Source organism: Scyliorhinus canicula, chromosome 3, assembly GCF_902713615.1.
Source record: "Scyliorhinus canicula chromosome 3, sScyCan1.1, whole genome shotgun sequence".
NCBI classification, from domain to species: Eukaryota; Metazoa; Chordata; class Chondrichthyes; order Carcharhiniformes; family Scyliorhinidae; genus Scyliorhinus; species Scyliorhinus canicula.
Window position 1 is genome coordinate 101,414,531 of NC_052148.1, and position 22,220 is coordinate 101,436,750.

Below are 22,220 nucleotides of genomic sequence, written 5' to 3' on the forward strand. Positions count from 1 at the left end.
AGTCACATGACCGCTGAGCCACCTTCACCATTCCGTCAAATCATGGCTGATCGCTTGCATCAGCTCCACTTTCCCGCTTTGACCCTATATCCCTTGAATCCCTTTGGGCCCAAAAATCTGTAAATCTCTGTTGAATCATAGAATCATACAGTGCAGAACAGGCCCTTCAGCCCATCAAGCCTGCACTGACAGGCTCTAAATCTACACTAATCCCACTTCCCAGCACGGCCCATAGCCTTGAATGTTATGCCCTTTCAAGTGGCTCAGCCAAGTACTTTTTAAAGATTGCGAGGTTTCCTGCCTCAACTACCCTCCCAGGCAGTGCTTTCCACTCTCCTACCACCTTCTGTGTGGAAAAACCTTTTCCTCCAATCCCCTCTAAACCTCCTGCCTATCACCTTAAAATTATGCCCCCTTGTTATTGACCCTTCAGCTAAGGGGAACAGCTGCTTTCTATCCCCCCTAGCCATGCCTCTCGATATTATACACCTCAATCAGGTTCCCTCTCCGCCTTCTCTGCTTCAAAGAAAACAAACCAAACTTATTCAGCCCCTCTTCATGGCTAAAATGCTCCACCCCAGGCAACATCCTGGTAAATCTCCTCTGCACTTTCTCTAAATGCAATTACATCTTGTGTGATGATCAGAACTGAACACAGTACTCCAGCTGTGGCCTGACCAAAGGCCTGTGCAGCGCAAACATAACTTCTGTGCTCTTATAATGTATGCCACGACTGATAAAGGCAAGCGTCCCATATGTCGTCTCAGCTACCCAATTCACGTCCTGCCGCCTTCGGGGATCTGTAGATAAGCACCCCCACGATTCCTCTGTTCCTCTGAGCTTCCTTGTGTCCTGCCATTCATTGAGTACTCCCTTGTCTTGTTACTCCTTCCAAAGTGCATCACCTCACGCTCTTCAGGGTTAGATTCCATCTGACCAATCCGTCTATATCCTCCTGTAATCTAGGACCCTCTTCACTGTCAATCACTGGGCCAAATCTTTTGTGTCATCTGCAAACTTGCTTATCATCCCCCTCCACATTTTCTTCTATATCATTTTTATATATATGGATATATTACAAACCATAAGGGACCCAACACTGATCCCTGTGGTATGCCGTTGGACAAAGGCCTCCAGTCACACAAACAGTCTTCGTGCACCACTCTGTCTCCTATCACTAAGCAAATTTTGGATCCAACTGCCCATCATCCTGGATCTCATGTGCTTTTATCTTCTTTCAGTTTCCCATGCGGAACTTTGCTGAAATCCATGTAAACTACATAAACTGCACTACCCACACCTGGTCACCTCCTCAAAATTCAATCAAATTTGTTAGGCATGACTTCCCTCTGACAACGCCATGTTGACTATCCTTGATAAAACCTTGCCTCTCCAAGTGGAGATTGATTCTGTCCTTCAGAATTTTTTCCAATAGTTTCCCTGCCACTGACATAGAACATAGAACATAGAACAGTACAGCACAGAACAGGCCCTTCGGCCCTCAATGTTGTGCCGAGCCATGATCACCCTACTCAAACCCACGTATCCACCCTATACCCGTAACCCAACAACCCCCCCCCCTTAACCTTACTTTTATTAGGACACTACGGGCAATTTTAGCATGGCCAATCCACCTAACCCGCACATCTTTGGACTGTGGGAGGAAACCGGAGCACCCGGAGGAAACCCACGCACACAGGGGGAGGACGTGCAGACTCCACACAGACAGTGACCCAGCCGGGAATCGAACCTGGGACCCTGGAGCTGTGAAGCATTTATGCTAACCACCATGCTACCCTGCTGATGTGTGATTCACTGCTGTTTAATTCCCTGGTTTATCTCCCTTCTTGAAAAGTGGAGCCGCATTAGCTGTCCTCTAGTAACTCCCCAATGCAGAGAGGAATTAAAAATTTGGGTCAGAGCTCCTGTAATTTCCTCCCTCGACTTCCACAGCAGCCTGGCTACAACTCATCCGGACCTGCTGATTTTGTCCACTTTTAAGCCCGCCAAAACTTCCAATACCTCCTCACTCCCTATGTCAAAAAGCTTAAGGACATCACAGTCCCTCTGTCTGAATTCTGCGCTTACATCTCCTTCTCCAAAGTGAAGACAGATGTGAAGACTCGTTTAACACCCAACCAATGTCATCCGGCTCTCTCACAAATTACCCCCGTGGTCCCTAATGGGTCCTACACTTTCCCTGGTTACCCTTTCCCTTCACATACTTAATATCTTGGAATTTTCCCTTATCTTAGCCGCCAGTGACATGCCCCCTCTTTGCTCCCCTAATTTCTTTTTTGTGTTTTCCCCCTGCCCTTTCTATACTCCACAATGGCCCCTGCAGATCTTCTCCCTTTTTACCTTTTCTGAGCCTCTCTTTTCCTTCAGATCCAGTCCTAAATATTCCGAGACATCCAGGGTTCTCTGGACCTGTAGCTTCTACATTTCACCTTAAAGGGAACATATATTCTCACCAATTCCATTTTGAATGCCCCCTTACTGTTGATGAACCATCAATTGGACGCGAGACACGATGATGATCCAAACTGTGGCTTTAATCAGCTAGTTGTTAGCCCGGTGGTCGACTAAAGAGAAAGGCCAACCGCCGGGAAACCTGGGTACTTATACCCCGCCTCGGAGGTGGGGTCTACTTGCCTCTCGACCAATTGGTGAGCAGTCACATGACTAGTCCCAGCCAATCAGACGAGAGGCACATGACCAGCCAGAGCCAATGGGAAACCATTGCTCTGCACCAATGGCAGTGCCCCCACTCATATCACCACAACTGTGCTGCTGTAGATTTACCCAGAAGTAGCTGTTCCCAGTCTACTTTGGCCAGTCTTCCTCCAATCTAAAACCTTTTTTGCAGACTATCTTTTTCTTTTTCCATGACAAATTAAAAATATTGTGGTCGCTATCACTAAAATGATCCCCCCCACTGCTACCTCGAACACCTGTCTGGCTTTGTTCCCCAGAACTATGTCCAGCACTGCACCATCCCTTGCTGGACCTTCCACATGTTGGTAGGAAAAGCTCTCTTGAATACATTTCAAAAAATCTGCTCCCTCTAAATCCTTTATAATGTGGTTATCCCAATTAATGTAGGGAAATTGAAATCATAATATAACTACACTCCTTGTTTATACACACCTACATGAATTATCTACATATCTGCTCCTCTATTGCCTACTGACTATTTGGTAGTCTGTAATATACTGCCAGAATTGTGACTGCCCTTTTTTATTCCTGAACTCTACCCACAAAGCCTCATTAGAAGACCCTTCCAAGATATCGTCCCTCCTTGCTGCAGTAACAGACTTTTCAATTAACAATACAACACCACCACTTTACACCCTCCCCTATCCTGCCTGAAGATCCTATGCCCTGGAATGTTAAGCTGCCTGTTTTGTCCCTCCCACAACCACATCTCTGTGATGGCAACAACATCCCAACTCCATATGTCAACATACACCTTTAACTTGTCTTACCTGTGATACCCCTAGAATTAAAGTAGTGGCTATCCAGCCTCGCCTTACTCCCTTGAAACTCAACATGCTGTGCCCCTGTTGCATTAACACTGTCCCCTCCCAAACTAGTTTAAATCCCCCTCAACAGCACTAGCAAACCCACCTGCAAGATGTTGGTCCGATTCCAGTTCAGATGTAGACTGTCTTGCTTATACGTGTCCCACCTTCTTCAGAATCAATCAGAGTGATACAGGAATCTAAACCCCTCCCTCCTGCATCAATTCTCGAGCCAAGCATTCATCTGCGCTATTCTCCTAATTCTGTACTTGCGAGCACGTGGCACCAGGAGTAATCCAGAGATTACCAGATTTAAGGCCTACTGCCTAGCTCCCTAAATTCTTGATGCAAGACCTCGTCCCTCATTCTGCGTAAATCATTGGTGCCAATGTATACCACAATCTCTGTCCTATCACCATCCACCTTCAGGATGTCTGGCAGCGCTCCATGACATCCCTGACCCAGGCACCAGGAAAGCAACACACCATACTGGAGTTACATCTGCGGCCACAGAAATGCCTGTCTGTTCCCTTAACTAATGAATCCCCTATCACTATCTCTCCTGCTTTCTTACTCCCCTCCTGTACAGTCAAGTCACTTGTAGTGCCAGAAGCTCAGCTCCGTCTGCAGTCCCTTGAGGAACCAGCTTCCAAAATGAAAAACGGATTTGTGAGCAGGTCCCCAGGGGACCCCTGCATGGCCTGCCTGATTCTCTTGGACTGCCATTTCCTTTTTTCCCTCGAGTCCCTTGAGCTGTGATGTGACCACCTATCTAAAGGTACAATCCACATAACTCTCAGCCTCACAGATGTGCCACAGTGACTCCAGCCACCACTCGAGCTCCGAATCCCGGAGCTCAAGTTTTTGCATTCGGGAGCACTTCTGAACGTGTGGTCATCTAGGATGCTGGTAGGGTTCATGACTTCTCAGACATAACAGGTCACATATTCCACTTGCCTGATCTCGCCTGCCATGACGTAATCTCGGATTTACGGAGTTTTGCGTGCAAACGTTTCTAATTACCTAATCTTAATGATTCTCCGCTTACTTTAACTTTAGCCTCCTTCTCGGAGTCCCTGACGTTTTACTTATCCCTGATGCTTCTCAGTTAATCCCTTAATAATAATCCAGCGTTTTGGGTCTTGGTCTGATACTGCCCCTTCTGACCTGTGAAAGTAGTTCGGAAAACAAGACAGCAGAAAAGAAGAGCAAGAAAAAACCTCCCTCCCGCGCACCACCTAACTCCCACACCGTAGGAGAGACTGTTTTTCACCCTTGTCAGCCTTGAAAGATACTTTATTGTTTACCCTTTAGAATTTAATGCCTACGAAATTGTGGATGTTATCGAAGAACTAGCAGCAATTAGTACTAGAATCCAAGGCAAGAGAGTAACCCTTAAGCTCCCACACTTACCAAACTGCCAACTCCACTCACTGCCATGTCACTCTGTACTGGTTGCACAGATTCATCGACTGGGCATCTATAGTCTTTTAACAAATTCTACAGATTCACAACCCTCTGAACAGCACTCTGCTTGTTACACCCTGACACCCTAATAATCGCCTGTTCATTGATCCTCTCTCTTTCCTGTCCAATAACCAATTCTGTATTCACACTTCCTACCCAGGGAATATTTCCGGTATGCATATGATACGTTCATGATCTTTTGAACCTGGATTTTCTGGCACACTTTAATACGCTCCAGATCACACTCCAATTCTTCCCCACTGTTTCCAGACTCCTGAATGACCTTCTTAAGGGCGGAATTGATCTCTGTGCGTTTTCTCTTCTGAGTAACACTGCACTCTGCATGTTCTCCCTATGTCTATGTATTTACATTGTGTATTTATCATATGTCCTATGTTTTTCATGTATAGAACAATCTACCTAGACTAGACTTTACATAGAACAATATTTTTCACTGTACATTGGTACACTTGGCAATTAATCTAAATTTGAATTCACTTTTGAGATGGAGGTGTCTAATGTGTTCCCTTTCCTTAAAGTGCTAGTTGAGAAATCTGCACGGTTTTTTTTTTTTTGCTCCCATCTACCACAAGCTTACCTTCACTGGCCAATGTACACGTTAGGATGCATCCAGCTCCACATGCTGTAATATTGGAATTGTCAGCATTTTCTGAATAAGGCTCTAGCCATTTGCTCACCTTGCAAACTCGGGATATAGAGCACATCAAAGCTATCCTACAGGACAATGACTATCCCGATCAGATCAATGTTTGCTATGTATCGTGCAAACCCACAAATGAACCAAAGGTACTTTGAAGTAATTTCAAACAGCACTTTCTGAACAATTCTGAGTGTGCTAATAGTTTTTGTAGAAATATTTTATTGCAGGCTTTTTGCATATATACACAAAAATATCAGAAAAAGAAAACATCAACCTGGACAAACAACCACAAACCTGCAACCTCCCCCGATACCAACAACCCACCACACTCTGCCTTCCTAATTTTTATCCGCTTATTCTCTCTCTCTTTTTTCCTTGAAGAAATCAATGAACAGTTTCCGGTTTCCACCTCCGGGTGAAGCCCTCCTCTGACCTCCGCAAAGCGAACTTGACCTTCTGTAGTGTGCTAATATTTACACCAACAACCAATTGCTCATTTTCCCTTGCTGAAATGACATATATTCATATGCAGGGACCAGTTCACTGCAAACAAAAAGAATATGTTCAAGCCTTACACTTTTTTGAATTATCCAGAAGAATGGAAAGCTTACAGTTCTCCATTGTTTTCTCCATGGAAACATCTCGGTCTATCAGAGTTAACTTGCCAACCAATCAGCATCCCTTTTCCCCTGTGGTATAGATTGTTGTGATCATTTAAAATTTGAAATTCTTACATTTTTCCTGATGAGTGCATGATGAAAAGCTTCAGCAACATGTTTCGACATTATTTGTTTTATTCCCCATTATAATTACCCTCATAGTTGCCTCTTTAAAGGACACTGTGCACAGTAACTGGTGAAGATAGGCTTGTGGGTAGACAGGAGGGGGGAAAAAGACATTCGCAGATTTCTCAATGAGCATGTTGAGGAAAGTGATCGCCCTGGGTTTCTGGATTACTAGCCCAGTGACAATGCCATTTGTGATGAGCTCTACTTAACCCAGTCTGGGGCCACTTTTCTGGTGAATCCAGTAACGAGGGTGGAAAATAGGGCTTTAAATTAATAAGACAAAGGTGGGCTGTACCTTCAGTTTCCCAGGATTTGAGCTCTGGGATACTCTCCCTACACCTCTCTATCTCTGGACCACACTTTCCTCCTTAAAGATATCCTTTAAAACCCACCTCTTTGACTTTGGTCACTGACAGTGTGGCTCTGTGCCATATTTTGTTTTAATGCTCCTGTGAAGCACCTGGGAACATTTTTATCACGGTAAAGGTGCTATATAAATCTAAGTTGTTATGCTACTCTTTGAGAAAGTAATAAGCTTTGTCTTTTAATTTAATTTCTTCACTAACTTTGCCATGGCTGTATGCTTTTCCAGCAGAATTTTGTTCCTCAAGGGAATGTATGTTTATTTAGAATTATTGATGATTTCTTTTAAATGTTTGTTATTGCTTAACCCGAATCTAATTTCGCAACCTACCTCCGTCAACTTGCCCCATATACTTCTGTAATTGGTTTTGTTCAAATTTAGGACTTTAGTATTGCACAAATCCATGTCTTATCGATGCCCACTATTCAAGCCCATTTATTTTTGTTTGTGCCTTTAATTCACCCATCTTGTTATGAATACTTTGTGCATTCAATGCAATGTTTATAAATTCTAATTTTTACTATTTTTCCCTGCCTGATGACTTTAATCATTAATTCCTTATTGCTATTACTAAACTCTCTGTTCATTCCTGATTTCACCTAATCTGCTCTCTAACCTGGACAGACTTCTCTTCAGACGTTTAAATTTACCCCATCTGATCCCTCAACCACTTTCGCCTCATTAATTTTAAAACCCTCTTTTACGCCCTATTTATTTGATTTGCCAGAACAGTGGCCCCAGCTGGGTGAAGTAGAGTCCAGCACAAGTGGCAAAGTGGTATTGTCATTGGGCTAGTAATCCAGAGGCTGAGGACAGGATCAGGGGACCCAGGTTTAAATCCCAATATTGCAGGTGGTGAAATTTGAATTTAATAAAAATCTGGAATTTAAAGTCTAGCGTATTGGCATTGTCGATTGTTGCAAATACCTATCTTGTCCATTAATGTCTCTTATGGAAGGTAATCTGCTGTCCGTACCTCGTCTGGCCTCCATGTTAGCCCAAATCCATAGCAATGTGTTTGACTCTCAAACACCCTCTGTAATGGAGGATGGTTAGGTCGGGCACTATACTGGCCCGGCCAGCGACATCCACATCCCGTAAATTAATTTAAAAAAGTGAAGACCCTGCCTGCCAAACCACTTCAGCCATGCATTTCACCCTCTAGTCTGTTTGTCCCTCTAATTTGTGCTTGGCCCAGTTGGTAATGCAGAGAATATTAACCTTTTTGAGGTTGTGCTTTATAGTTTTGAGAGCTCCTTAAACTCGTACAGCAGGATCACTCTGTTAGTTCATTGATTCCTGCATCAACACCAACCACAACTGGATCCAACCCTCCTCCAAGTTCTTTCTCTAGCCACAAAGAAATGTTTTTGATCATGGCACCGGGCAGGCAACAAAGCTAGAAAAGACATTATTTATCACCCAACTATACTGTCCCCGACCATGACTGCGTTTCAGTGGCGTCCTGCAGCTCGGTGCCGCAGTCCTTTTGCTTGTTCTCCCTGCAGTCTTTGTCCTCATCCATACTGGGAACAGTTAACTCATACCTGCTGAGGCTCTTCCACCATCACATCTGTCTTAGCTGTCTGAATAGCAGCCACATCCTTCTCTTCCTGGTTACAGTAAAATGCCTAACCTAAGGGAGCATGGCTGTCTTATGGGTCGAAATGTCCAGGGTTTAACCCCCAGGCCCTCCTGGTACATTGCAGTGTCTGCACCTTGGACTCCAGCTCCACAATTCTGAGTTAAAGTTCCTTGAGTTGCAGATGCTTAAAAGAGATGTAGTTGCCTGGGATCATACTGTGGATGCAGCATGCCTCCTGCACTGCTATCTCTATCTAACCTTGTTTTAAATATTCCATTAAAGTTTAATGTTATTAAGTCATTTGCTTTAACTTTAGGTATTTAACAAGTTTTTATGATTAAGTATTAGGTATATATTCCTGGTTGTAAATACTTAACTGCCTCAAATTTATACAAAACGCTACCAGTGTTATGGTGAAAAGGAACACCTCCTTCTCCCTGTATCAAATTTCCACACAACTCTCAGGTTCCCACTCTGTTTATGATGCACATGATTACACTCCTTCTGAATATATAGCCTGTATATATAAAGAAAGACTTTTATTTATAGAGCTCAGAACACCCCCAAGCGCTTTATGACCAGTGAATACTTCTGAAGTGCAGTTTCTGCTGTTAATAATAAGGCCAGGGTCTATTGGGCAGTATCTTCACTCAGGTCTTTGGGGAGAAGGGCAACGTGTGGGCTGGTAGGGAATGGGTCTGATCTATAGAATGTCCTGTAACACGTTTTAGAACTGTTTGGCAATTGGGTCACAAGTTCCCTGGGACAAGAGGAAGTTTGCTTCGGTTTCTTTTTTCTTCACCCTTTGGGATCCCTCTAGTGGTCTGATAAAGAAATGCCGAAGCCCTATTGTCAGTGGCTTCCAGATCAAAGTAACTGCCCTGCTTCAGTACTTAAACATCCGGCCTTGTGGGGATGCTTTTGCATCTGTGCTCCAGATTATACAATACAATTTCATTATTTCTCCAGTTTGCATCATCATCCTATATGAACAGAGATTATTAATAATTGAGCAAAATAACTCTAATCAAGTTTAAAGTTAGTCAGTTGCTTGATCACCTGAGATGGGTGAGAATTGGCATTTGTGAATTAGGAAAATTGCAGACTTTCATGACATATTTTATTTGTCTAAAATATTGATCAGCATTTGGGCAAAATATGTAAATGCTTCGTGAATTATGCTGCAACATCAATGCCGAACTCTACTGTTTTTTTTGAAAAAAACTCTTCTGTAACACTTTCACAGATTCCTTTTTGGATGCCAGCTTTGCACTGTTTTCACATCCGCCCTTAGCTATTTTCTTTGCTCAAACAAGCTGCTCCCAGGCCTGTAAACAGCTGCTAGGACGGTGCACAGACTAGCTTGGGAGAATGAGCCTCAATTATTCTTTGTCACCTTTTTTGGAAAAACGCTCCCTCAACTTGCCTGATTGTTGGAATTTTTAAAAATTTGATCTGTTGTGCATTTACTCCTTCCGTGCACGGGGATCCTGCGCCATGCTTGGGTATAATCGCATGGGCACTGCAGTAAGCCTGGCTAAGATAAAGTTAGCTCCGTACACGTAGGGCTTAGTTCCATACTCCATGTAAAAGTATGTTGTGGTTAGATTTTTTCAAAATGGATTTTGTTCTGTGATAAATCTAATGTAATCATGTGTGGCTGTTTCTTTTTCACAGAAACCATGGGGCAGTTGAAACTGCTGGAGTACCAACATCTACCTGCTCACAAGTTCCTGGAGGATGGGGAATCTTATTTAACACTAGCTGTTGAAATAGCTCTGATTGGATTGGGTCAGCAACGAATAATGCCTGATGGCCTGTATGCCCAGGAGAAAGTGTGTCGCAATGAGGAGCAGCTGATTGCAAAGCTGCAGGAGATAGAATTAGATGACATGCTGGTGAAAATTTTCCGAAAACAAGCAGTCTTCCTGTTAGAAGGTACATTAACTTTAAACCTTAAGACCAGAAGACATAGGAACAGAATTAGGCCACTGGGCCCCCCGAGTCTGCTCCGCATTCAATCGTGGCTGATAGGACAGTGGCCTAAACTGCTGGTTTGTAATGCAGAACAATACCCGAACAGGCGCCGGAATGTGGCGACTAGGGGCTTTTCACAGTAACTTCAGTGAAGCCTACTTGTGACTAAGTGATTATTATTATATTTTTCTCCTGTCTTCTCCCCATAACCCCTGATCCCCTTATTAATCAAGAACTTATCCATCTCCGGCTTAAAGACACTCAGTGATTTGGCCTCCACAACCTTCTGAGGCAAAGAGTTCCACAGATTCACCACCCTCTGACCGAAGAAATTATTCCTCCTCTGTTTTAAAAGATCGTTCCTTCAGTCTGAGATTGTGGCCTCTTATTCTAGTTTTCATACAAGTGGAAACGTCCTCTCCACGTCCACTCTATCCAGGCCTCACAGTATCCTGTAAGTTTCAATAAGATACCGCCTCATCCTTCTCCACTCCCAATGCGAACAAACCCAGAGTCCTCAACCGTTCCTCATGTGACAAGCTCTTCATTCCAGGGATCATTCTTCTGAACCTCCTCTGGAACCTTTCCAAGGCTAGCACATTCTTCCTTAAAACAATTTTGGCTTAAACTTGCAGTTGCTGGATTTATGTTTTGTTTTCCTTCAGTCCGGTTGCCAGAGGTACCTTGTGCCTGCCCAGCATCACTCCTTGGAGCTTGTGCTGAAATTGCGAACCTGCTACAGGGTGACGAATGGAAACCAATACAAATCTACCCTTTCTGACATCCTGGAATAGCCTGCTATTGTATAACCTTAGAGCTGAACAAATTAAGGCCATTGAGCAAATTGAATGCAGGGCTGAATTACTATTCTCTTCCCTATGAGAATGTTACATTTAACATAACTGTGCTGACCAGGGGTAAAAAAACAAAAATGAGCAAGAAATAAAAGGAGGTTAAAAGACAGGCAGTCGTCAGTACAGATATTTACATACAATTGCTTTCCCTCCTGCTGTGGCCGTGACCCCCTTTGGTCTGCGAACCTTTGTTACAATTCCTAGTTTGGCCTAGGTGCATATTTACAGATGTAAATCTGTAAATTAGTCCCTTGTCTCTCTTGTTTTCATTGTGTGTGCCCCCCCCCCCCCCTCCCCACCCCCTCCAGTCCTTTAAACTCTTATGTTGATTATTACTGTCTCAATTATTTTTCACTTATTTTTGCCTTTGGATGGGAAATAGTTCAGAGGAATTTTCAGAGCAGGAGAGGGGTACAGTTCACAGAATCTTTGACATCTCCGTAAATCCTAATTGGTTAATTTAACTGGGGTCTGAGTCACAACTTACCTAATGCCTTCATCCAAAACTCTCCTAATTGTTGTTCTATGTTTGAAAATACGCTTTTTGTTCTGTGTGTGTTTAAATAAACTCAACACGCTGCATCGTCCGAAGATTACAGTTGAGATAGCACAGATCTATCCCTGGCTATAACAACCCAAGAGTTGTGGCTGGCATGGAATGCTCATACAATGAGATCATGAAGACTGCTCATCACCCCCTGCCTAAAGGAGCAAAGAAGAACTAATGGCCAACTCGTTCTCCCATGTACTTGGGTGTTGAAAAGTAGGCCTAGGAGCAGATTGATAACATGCCTGCCTTCTTCAGGCACAGAATGGTCTCTGGGACTGGTGGGAGGAATAAAATACATGGTATTGGTCTTTACCAGCATGTGTTAAAGAAAGAAAGAACATGGATTTATATAGCATCTTTCACAGCTTCAAGCAGTTTCAGCAAATGCTTCACAATTTTATACTGCTACAATGTATAAGATATGGCAACCAGTTTGTGCAGAACAGGTTCCACAAACAGAAGTGACATAATGTTGGTTGTGGGATAAATATTGGACGGGACAATGAGAGAACACCCCTGCCCTTGTTTGAATGGTGCCTTGGGATCTTTTACTCCACTTGAGAGGATAGACATCTCGTCTGAAAGACGTTGGTTAATATCTCCTTTAAAGGACTGCTATTCCAATAATAAAGCACTCTCCATGTGTTAGTCTAGAGTGTGTGCTCTAGTATCTGGAGTATGACGTGTATTAAATGGCAACGAGTATAAATGGATTTTACACTCAATGGCTGTTATTGGAATTAAATAAAACACCAAAGATATTTTCTGGTTATCAAATGGAGCTTATGTTTTGCAAAAAGTCACATAATTGGGATCATCTTCTTAATGTAATTAATATTTGTTGTCAGTTGAAATAGAGATCTGACTGGTTTAACAGAAGTGCGATACCTTGTTATTATATCTGCTTGCTTACCCACTAACACGGTTTTCTAGTCATAACCTTGGTTGAATAGGCTGTGACCTCTACAACTTCCTCGAGCATCTCTCCAACCTTTCAGAAATACCTTCATGGGCCCAAGACTTTAAAATACCTAGATTCTGATTTTAAACTCGCTCAAAATCCATTCACTGACCAAATTAAAATCAGCCTCCCTGTGTCTTAGAAATGGTTCGGCATACATGAAGTTACTGTAAGTCACACTTGTTTCTGACTTGTTTGTAGTTGTTGATGCTAGCATTTGCTTTCCTCTGCAGGTGGGCCCTACAGTGGCCTGGGTGAAATAATCTACCGAGAGAGCGTTCCAATGCACACCTTTGCCAAGTATCTCTTCACGTCACTCCTACCTCATGATGCTGAGTTGGCATACAAAATTGCACTGAGAGCAATGCGGTGAGTATTGGCCATTGCTGCAGCATCATTTTTAGCATTGCTGGCACGTTCACTTAATTGGTTGATCTTTTAAACGGCTTATGTGTCCACGACTCAGTCCAATGAATGGCTGCAGTAAGGGAAAAGAGAATGCTGTACTTGCATCTCACAAATCCAATCTGCCTGTCATCTGATGCTGCTGTTACAGAATCTGAATATGTTTGAGCTGGATTGTTGGCAGATTCAGAAAGTATTTAATCACAAACTGGCCTTAAATGAAACCTCATTAAATTATTCATAACTACAGCAAATGAGATTTTAGTGAATGTGTGAATAATGAATATGTTTTAATAGCTTTGATCTAGACCTCAGGATAGCTATGGTCATAACAATTGCCTTGGTTTGAACCCCCCCTCTCCGCCCCCAACTTGCATGTCTATCATCCAAGCATGGACTACTTAATAAATAATGATTACTATTTACATTTGACGGTGCTCGTCAATAGTGGTGAAGCAATTGTTTGCTTTGTCATTGCAGTGACTACATAATGGGAATAGTAACATATATGAAAGGTTCATACAATTGAATTGCACCAAAGATTCAGCTTAAATGCATATAATTGGGAATCATATAATTGTGAATCAGATGCGACATTCGTGGATGTAGAGGGGAAATGAAAACCCTTAAGGCCTAGACTATTTCATCTTTCTTGATGAATTGGGAAGTGTGGTCTGCACCAGGAAACTAGCCAAGAAGATTTTGTACCTTTTTTCTTTGGGTTAGATGCTGCTTAGCATTGACTCTAAATATAGAGATGTGTTAATCACCTGCACCGTCACATGCTCTTGAAGGATGTAAAGGCCAGTATTTTTTTCACTGCTCTCTATGAAGTTCCAGCCATGTGATCTTGATTTAGTAATTTGATTAAGTTGGCTCCTTTCAAATACAAAAACGGCCATTGCCCTGGAGCTGGAAAAGATATTTCTGTGTACATGAGTGCTGCCATTTTCTTATCCAGCCAAGCCATTTCTTATCATAGCAGCTGGTTACTATTTATGATTGAAGCCATAATAATAAAAACCTTCTGAACTAAAAAAAAAACCTGACAGTTTAAGTCGAGAGGTCATCTGAGTTCCTGTTGTAGGGGCAAATAGCTTCCTGAGCAATTAAGAAATGTCGTATTACTTTTTAAAAATACATTTATAGTACCCAATTCATTTTTGCCAATTAAGGGGCAATTTTGCATGGTCAATCCACCTACCCTGCACTTCTTTTGGTTGTGGATCGAAACCCACGGAAATATGCAAACTCCACACAGTGACCCAGAGCTGGGATCTCAGCGCCGTGAGGCAGCAGTGCTAACCACTGCGCCACCGTACTGCCCTTAAATGTCTTACTACTTCTGTGGCCTTGTGGGTAATATGCTTCAAATTACTGGTCTGTGTCTTGACTTTGGGTAGCATGAGTGTGATGGGGTGCATGTGTCATTAGATTGTAAGACCTTTGGCATCGTTTTTCCTTGCATCCCAATCTGCCTGTGATTTTATATGACCTCAGTTAAAGTCATTTGAGTAGCAGCCATTATGTTAGTGAACCTGCTGACTGTTTCAGCTGGGGTGGAGGTGATGGTCACGGGTAAATGAACTAGAGGATTTTACAGCCTCATACCTAAAGCATTAATAACCAAAGTAGGTGTAAGAACAGCAGCATGTTTCCAGTCCAGTGGGAAAGAGACCACTGCCCAACCTGGTCCTTGGGAACGAGGTGGGCTAAGTGGATCAAATGTCAGGAGGGGAACATTTAGGGAGCAGTCATCATTGTATCATATGGTTTAGGGCTATGCAAAAGGGCACGGTGTAATTCAGAATAAGAATAATTTACTGGGAAAAATCCAACCTCCACAGGATAAGAATGGATCTTGACCAGAAAAATTAGCATCAGATTTGTTGCACTTGTCCCTCCAGGTGGTGGATGTCGTGGGAATGGAAAGTGCTGTCAAAGAAACCTTGGTGAGTTGCTGCAGTGCATCTTGTGCATATTGCACACTGCTGCCACTGTGCGTTGGTGGTGGAGGGAATTGATGTTTACGGTGGTGGATGGGGTGCCAGTTGTTTGTCCTGGATCGTGTTGAGCTTCTTGAATGTTATTGGAACCGCTCTCGTCCAGGCAAGTGAAGAGTGTTCATAGATCATAGAATATACTGTGCAGAAGGAGGCCCATTGAGTCTGCACCGGCTCTTGGAAAGAGCACCCGACTTTAGCCCATGACTCCACCCTATCCCCGTAACCCAGTAACAACACCTAACATTTTGTTTCTTTACACTTCTGATTTGTGCCTTGCAGATAGATGGTTGATAGACTCTGGGGAGTCAGGAAGTGAGTTACTCACCTCTGTATTGCTAGTCTCCGACTTGCTGTTGTATCGGCCATGATTTTCCAATCTTCCTTAGACTCTGGGTGGTGCCAGAGGACCGGAGAATTGAAAATGTTACATCCTTGTTTTAAAAAAGTGTAAAGATAAGCCCTTATCTACAGGCCAAACAGTATAACCTTGGTAAGACCATAAGACATAGGGACAGAATTTGGCCACTCGGCCATCGAGTCTGCGCCGCCATTCAATCACGGCTGATATTTTTCTCATCCCTATTCTCCTGCTTTCTCCCCATGACTCCTGATCCCCTTATTAATCAAGAACCTCTGTCTTAAAGATACTCAGCGATTTGTACTCCACAGCCTTCTGCGGCAAAGTGTTCCACAGATTAGCGGGAAAGCTTCGAGAAATGATTATTTGGGACAAAATTAATCGCCACTTGGGTGATTATGGATTAATTAAGGAAAGCCCGCGTGGGTTTGTGAAGGGAAAATTGTGTTTAACTAAACCAGTGGGTCGATGAGGTTAATGCTGTTGATGTGGTGTGTATGGACTTCCAAAGGGCATTTGATAAGGTGCCACACAACAGAGCAAAGTTAGAGCTCATGAATAAAAGGGACAGCAGCAACATTGATACAAAATTGGCTGAGTGACAGTAAATAAAGAGTAATTGTGAACGGCTGTTATTCAGTTTGGAGGATGGTTTGCAATGGAATTTTCCCAGAAGTTGAAACCCTTGTTATTCCTGATATATATCAATGACCTAGACCTTGGTGTATAGGGCAAAATTTGCAACAAATAGAAACTTGGAAGCCGTGGTAACCATGAGGAAGCTAGTGTAGAACTACAAAATGAACATTGGCAGGTTAATGAAATGGGCAGACAAGTGGCCGACAGAATTTAATAGAGAGGTTTGAAATGATTCATTTTGGTAGCAAGTATGCAGAGAGGCAATACAAAACAAATGATATAATTCAAAAGGTGGTGCAGGATCAGAGGGGCCTGGGTGTATATGTGCATAAGTTATGTGGTAGGGCAGGTTGAGAGCATGGTTAATAAAACAAACAACATGCTGGGCTTAATCATTAAAGGTGTAGAATAGAAAAACAAGGAAGTTGTGTTCAACCTTTTACCAAAGTTAGAGCACTGCATGCAGTTTTGGGCATCACACGTTAGGAGGAAAGATGTGGAGGCATTAGAGAGAGTGCAGAAAACATTCATGAGAATGGCTCCTCGAAACAGTTATGTAGAAAGATTTGAGAAGTTGGACTATTTTACTTGGAGAAGAGAAGTCTAAGAGACGATTGAATATTGGAGTGACATTAGCTACTCTCCAATCTTTAGGGGCTGCTCTAGAGTCTTTAGAATCCTGGAAGGTGACCACCAATGCATCCACTATTTCTAGAGCCATTCCCATAAGCACTCTGGGATGTAGATTACCAGGCCCTCGACGATTTATCCGCCTTCAATCCCATCAATTTTCCCAATAGCATTTCTCTACTAATATTGATCTCCCTCAATTCTTCGTTCACTAAACCCTGCAATCTCCAGCATTTCTGATATCTGATTTGTGTTCTCTTTTGTGAAGACAGAACCAAAGTATGTATTCAGTTGCTCAACCATTTCTTCGTCCTCTATTATGCATCCCCCCCATTTCTGTCTGTAGGGGACCTACATTCGTCTTCACTAATCTCTTTCTCTTCACGTACTTATAGAAACTCTTAGTGTCAGTCTTTATGTTCCCTGCAAGCTTTCTTTCGCACTGTATTTTCCCCTGCTTAATCAATCCCTTGCTGAATTCTAAACTGCTTCCAATCCTCAGACCTATTATTTTTCTTGGCGAATCTGTATGCTTCTTCCTTGGATCAGATACTATGTCTAATTTCCTTGGTCAGCTATGGTTTGATCCTGTTGCCCATTTTGCTTTTGTGCCAGACAAGAATAAAGTTGTTGCAGTTCCACCATGCGTTCCTTGAATGTTTGCCATTGCCTATCCACTGTAATCCCTTTAAGTAACTCTCCCCAATCTATCAAGGCCAACTCGCGCCTCATATCTTCATAGTTTCCTTTATTAAGATTCAGCACCCAAGTCTTCAAATTAATGATGTTATGGTCGCTCTTCCCCAAAGGGTCTCGCACAGCTTGATTGGTAATGATTCCCTTTTCATTACACAGTACCCAGTCTAAGATGGCCTGCTCTCTAGTTGGCTCCTCCACATATTGGTCAAGAAAACCATCCCGTATACACTCCAGGAATTCCTCCCCCATGTTATTGTGACTAATTTGATTTGCCCAATCTATGTGCAGATTAAAATCACACATGATCGCAGATATTCCCTTATTACATGCATCTGTAATTTCCTGTTTAATGCTATTCCCAACATCACCACTGCAGTTTGGGGGTCTATATATGACATCTACTAATGTTTTTTGCCCCGTGGTATTTCTCAAATCTACCCATACAGACTCCACATTGTCGGAGTTAATATCCTTCCTCACTATTGTATTAATTTCCTCTTTAACCAGCAGTGCCACTCTATCACCTTTTCTTCTTTGCCTGCCCTTCCTAAATACTGAAAACCCAGGGACATTCAGTTGCCATCCTTGGTCACCCTGCAGCCATGTCTCTGTAATCCCAATTATATCGTACTCGTTTATCTGTGTGATTAGTTCATCTATTTTATTGCAAATGCTCCGCGCATTAAGGCACAGAGCCTTTAAATTTGTTTTTTTTTTCACACTGTTTGTTTGTCTTACTCCCAATATTTTTCATTACAGCCCTGTTTCGATTTTGTCCTTGATTTCTCTGCTTATCACTTTTCTTATTCCCCTTTCTACCTTTCATTTTAGTCCTTGTTCCCTCCTTCTCCGACTCCTTACATAGGTTCCCAAACCCCTGGCATATTAGTTTAAACCCTGCCCAGCAGCTCGAGCAAACACTCTTATCTCTCTCTTTCCCCCCCCCCCCCCTTCCCAATGCCCCAGGAATCTGAAACCCTCCCCCTTACACCAACTCTTCAGCCATGTATTCATCCTATATATCCTGTCATTTCTACTCTGACTAGCACGTGACAACGGTAGTAATCCTGAGATCACTACCTTCGAGGTCTGATTTTTAAAAAGTTTCTTCCTAGCCCCTGTATTCTGCTTTTAGGACCTTATCCTTTTTTTTTTTTTAACCTATGTCGTTTGTACCGATGTGTACCACGACCACTGGCTGTTCACCCTCCCCCTCGAGAATGTCCTGTACCTGCTCCGAAATATCCTTGACCCTAGCATCTGGGAGGCAACATACCATCCTGGAGTCACGTTTGCGGCCACAAACGCCTGTCAATCGAATCCCCTGTAACTATTGCACTGCCACACTTTTTACCCCTCCCCTCTGCAGCAGAACTAACCATAATGCAACGAGTTTGGCAAACGCTGCCATTCCCCTCAACAGTATCCAAAACAGTACATTTGTTTTGCAGGAGAATGGCCACAGGAAATTCCTGCACTACCTGCCTATATCTCTTGCTCTGCCTGTGGAGTCTGAGCCTGTGGTGTGACCACCTCTCTATACATGCTATCCACAACACTCTCTGCCTCGCAGATCCTCCACAGTGTCCCCAGCCATCACTCCAGTTTAAACTCAAGCTTCCAGGAGCTGTAGCTGAGATACTGCCAGCACACATGCTGACCCGGGGAACTGGAACTGTCCCCGGCCTGCCACATGGAGCAAGGGGAGAAAACCAAGACTTTGAGCTCTCCTGCCATGGTTTACCTCTTTGAATTGAATTAAACTTTGGAGAGTATTTTATATTAGATTAAATCCAGTTCTCTGTAACCCTTCTTTCCTGGTCCTTGTACTACCCTTACAGTTTAGAAATCAAGAAAGTATTATAAGCGATAGAAGTTAAGGACTTACCTGCTACTCACTAATCAGCTGTCTCACTTGCAGTCACCTGCAACAGGGCAAGGCCACTCTCTGGAAATTTGGGAGTAACAAATCGAGGGATAAAAAGCACCTCTTCCCACCCTGCCTTGAATTTGCACCTAGCTTCAAATTCCCAGCTCCCAAACTCACTCTTCGATGTGCCTCACTCTGGATAGATCCTCTCTATCTCACTGGGAGTGTGCAAAGCTAGATTCCATTCCTAGCCTTTGACCTCCTCTGGGAGCCACAATATTCATATGGCTGGTCCAGTTCATATTTTGATCAATGGTGACCCCCAAGATGATGATTATGGGGGATTCAGCGATGGTAATGCCATTGAATGTCGAGGAACGATGGTTAGATCCTTTCTTGTAGTAGATGGTCATTGCCTGGCACTTGTGTGGTGCAAAGTAACTTGCCACTTGTCCACCCAAGCCTGGATATTGTCCAGATCTTGCTGCAATTGGACATGGACTGCATCAGTATCTGAGGAGTCATGAATGATACGGAACATTGCGTAGTCATCTGAGAACATTTTCATTCTGACCTTTTATGATGGAACGGAGGTCATTGATGAAGTAGCTGAATTTGGTTGGGCCTAAGGCGCTGCACTAAAGAATTCCTTCGGTGAACCCCTGGAGCTGCGATGATTGATCTCCAATGACCAGAACCATCTTCCTTTGTGCCAGGTATGATTCCAACTAGCAGAGATTTCCCTCTGCCCCGATTCCCATTGACTCCAGTTTAGGTAGGGCGCCTTGATGTCAACTCGGTCAAATTCTGCCTTGATGTCAAGGGCAGTCACTCTTACCTCATCTCTGACATTCAGCTCTTTTGCCCAAGGCTGTAATGAGGTCAGGAACTGAGTGACCCAGGCGGAACCCTAACTGAGCACTGTAGAGAAGGCAGCAATCCTCTCAAAGCCATGTGTTCACTCTGCCTGTTTATCTCTGGCAAAAGATGGATTTTGGAATTGCTGTGACACCTATAAGCCTCTTTTGGCAAGCCCCTTTGAACACTGGTATCTGCAGCCATGATGACAGCTGCCTGGGCTTGCATGACTAGGACCCGAACTCTGAGTGGCTTCTGCGTGTGCTGCAGTGGAAGCTGCAACATTGACTATCAGCTGTGTCCCATTGCGTTTTTCTTTACAATATACGTTCTATATGTTCCATAACGAAGGCAGTGGTTGGCATTGTTGCCTCACAGCTCCAGGGTCCCAGATTCGATTCCTGGCTTGGGTCACTGTGCGGAGTCTGCACCTTCTCCCTGTGTCTGCGTGGGTTTCCTCTGGGTGTTCCAGTTTCCTCCCACTGTCCAAAGATATGCAGGTTAGGTGGATTGGTCATGCTAAATTGCCCTTAAGTGTCCAAAAAGGTTTGGTGGGATTACTGGGTTACGGGGATGGAGGGGTGGGCATTGAGTAGGGTCCTCTTACGAAGGGTTGGTACAGACTCGATGTTCCGAATGGCCTCCTTCTGCACTGTAAATTCTATGATACCACCTCCACTTCAGGGACTTTAGTACCTGACCTGCCTTTGTCCTTTTCTGCCATAGTTTGTTGTGCTCTTGCAACCAGTTCCAGCACCTGCTTAGCCAGAAGCCTGTAAGAGGTGCAGGCTAGCTTTAAGTGATGCTAGTTTTGCACAGACCTGGTGGGCCCACCTTGCTGAGATGTGCAACTACTCAACCGTGTATTCCTCTATCGTGTAAATCAGGAAGCAGCATGAAATTTGTATGCTGCCTGCATCAGAACAGCAGGCGCAGAATATGCCTTTCAATATCTGTGCCTGTTTTTAGGCCCTGCCAGAGTGTTTAGCATTCTCTCAGGAGTAGGTAGAGCGGCTTGCATCCTCACTTACCATGTGAAGAGAAGGTCGTCATCCTCAGGCAGGAGCATAATCCTAGCTGTCCACATCTCAGTGACTGTCTTGATTTTCATATATATTCTGCTTAAATGGAAGTGAAGTAGTTTATTGCTCAAAAATGTTTGCCTGAATGCAGATCTGTCGATTGTTATCCCTAATCCCTAATTGTCTACAATTCCTAGTTACTGTAGTAAGGGATTCATTGTACCCTTGACCCTAAGGATAAGTCATTTAATGTGAAATGCAGACCCTCTGATATGGTTTGCAAGTTTATATCATACTAATTACTAGGCTTTATGGATTTCTGAATACTCCTCCACCCCAGAAGAGCTGAATAATAATTTTATTCCACATCATGCAAGACTAATTCTGGAATAGAATTTTTTTCCTGACCTCTAGTTCTTATGTGAGATCAGCGCTCCAGTGGTTCTAAACGCATCTTTGACGATACCCATTTACCACAGTCTTGAATGTTGCATGTTAATTCATCTCCTCTGGGAACTGTGCAATTTTTGTGATGACAGTCTAGATAGCCAACTTGAGGCTTGTGTTGAATTTAAAACATTGCTCTGCTTGTGTGGGTTGCAAAGCTCCAAATACTGTGAACAAAAGAGGGAGAAAACTGACTGTTAAACATGATTGGTTCCTGGAAACAAGACTTTAGAGTTGGAAGAGAAGCAGCAGTGTAATGTCTCTGGTGTCGTGAATACCAGGAAAAGGTCAGCTGAATGTTCTGCTCTCCTCCAAAGCAAGCACTTGTGTCCCTCCTGCTGAAGGTCAACTCAGAGCACAGGCAGAGATTTGATCAGGGCAAAAAAGCATTGGTCATTTATTGACATACTGATTTCAGAGCACAGAAATAAATGATGTTACATTCCTATCGGTGTCTTTTTTTTTAACATCCAAATCGTGAAACTTTATAGAGATTGATGTACTTCCAGTAGGTTAGGTGAAAGCCACTTCAAAGTAAAGAATACAGATAGAGGG

At 43.3% G+C, this 22,220-nt stretch overlaps 1 protein-coding gene across 2 annotated transcripts in view; it reads left to right on the plus strand.

Annotated features, from left to right (window-relative positions):
- LOC119962838 (zinc finger SWIM domain-containing protein 6) overlaps positions 1-22,220 on the plus strand; it is a 205,320-nt gene that overhangs the window by 163,376 nt on the left and 19,724 nt on the right. For both annotated transcript variants that reach the window (XM_038790992.1, XM_038790993.1), the window contains exons 9-10: positions 10,067-10,327; positions 12,965-13,100. In XM_038790992.1, coding sequence (XP_038646920.1) covers positions 10,067-10,327; positions 12,965-13,100 — 397 coding nt within the window. The remainder of the gene's footprint in view (positions 1-10,066; positions 10,328-12,964; positions 13,101-22,220) is intronic.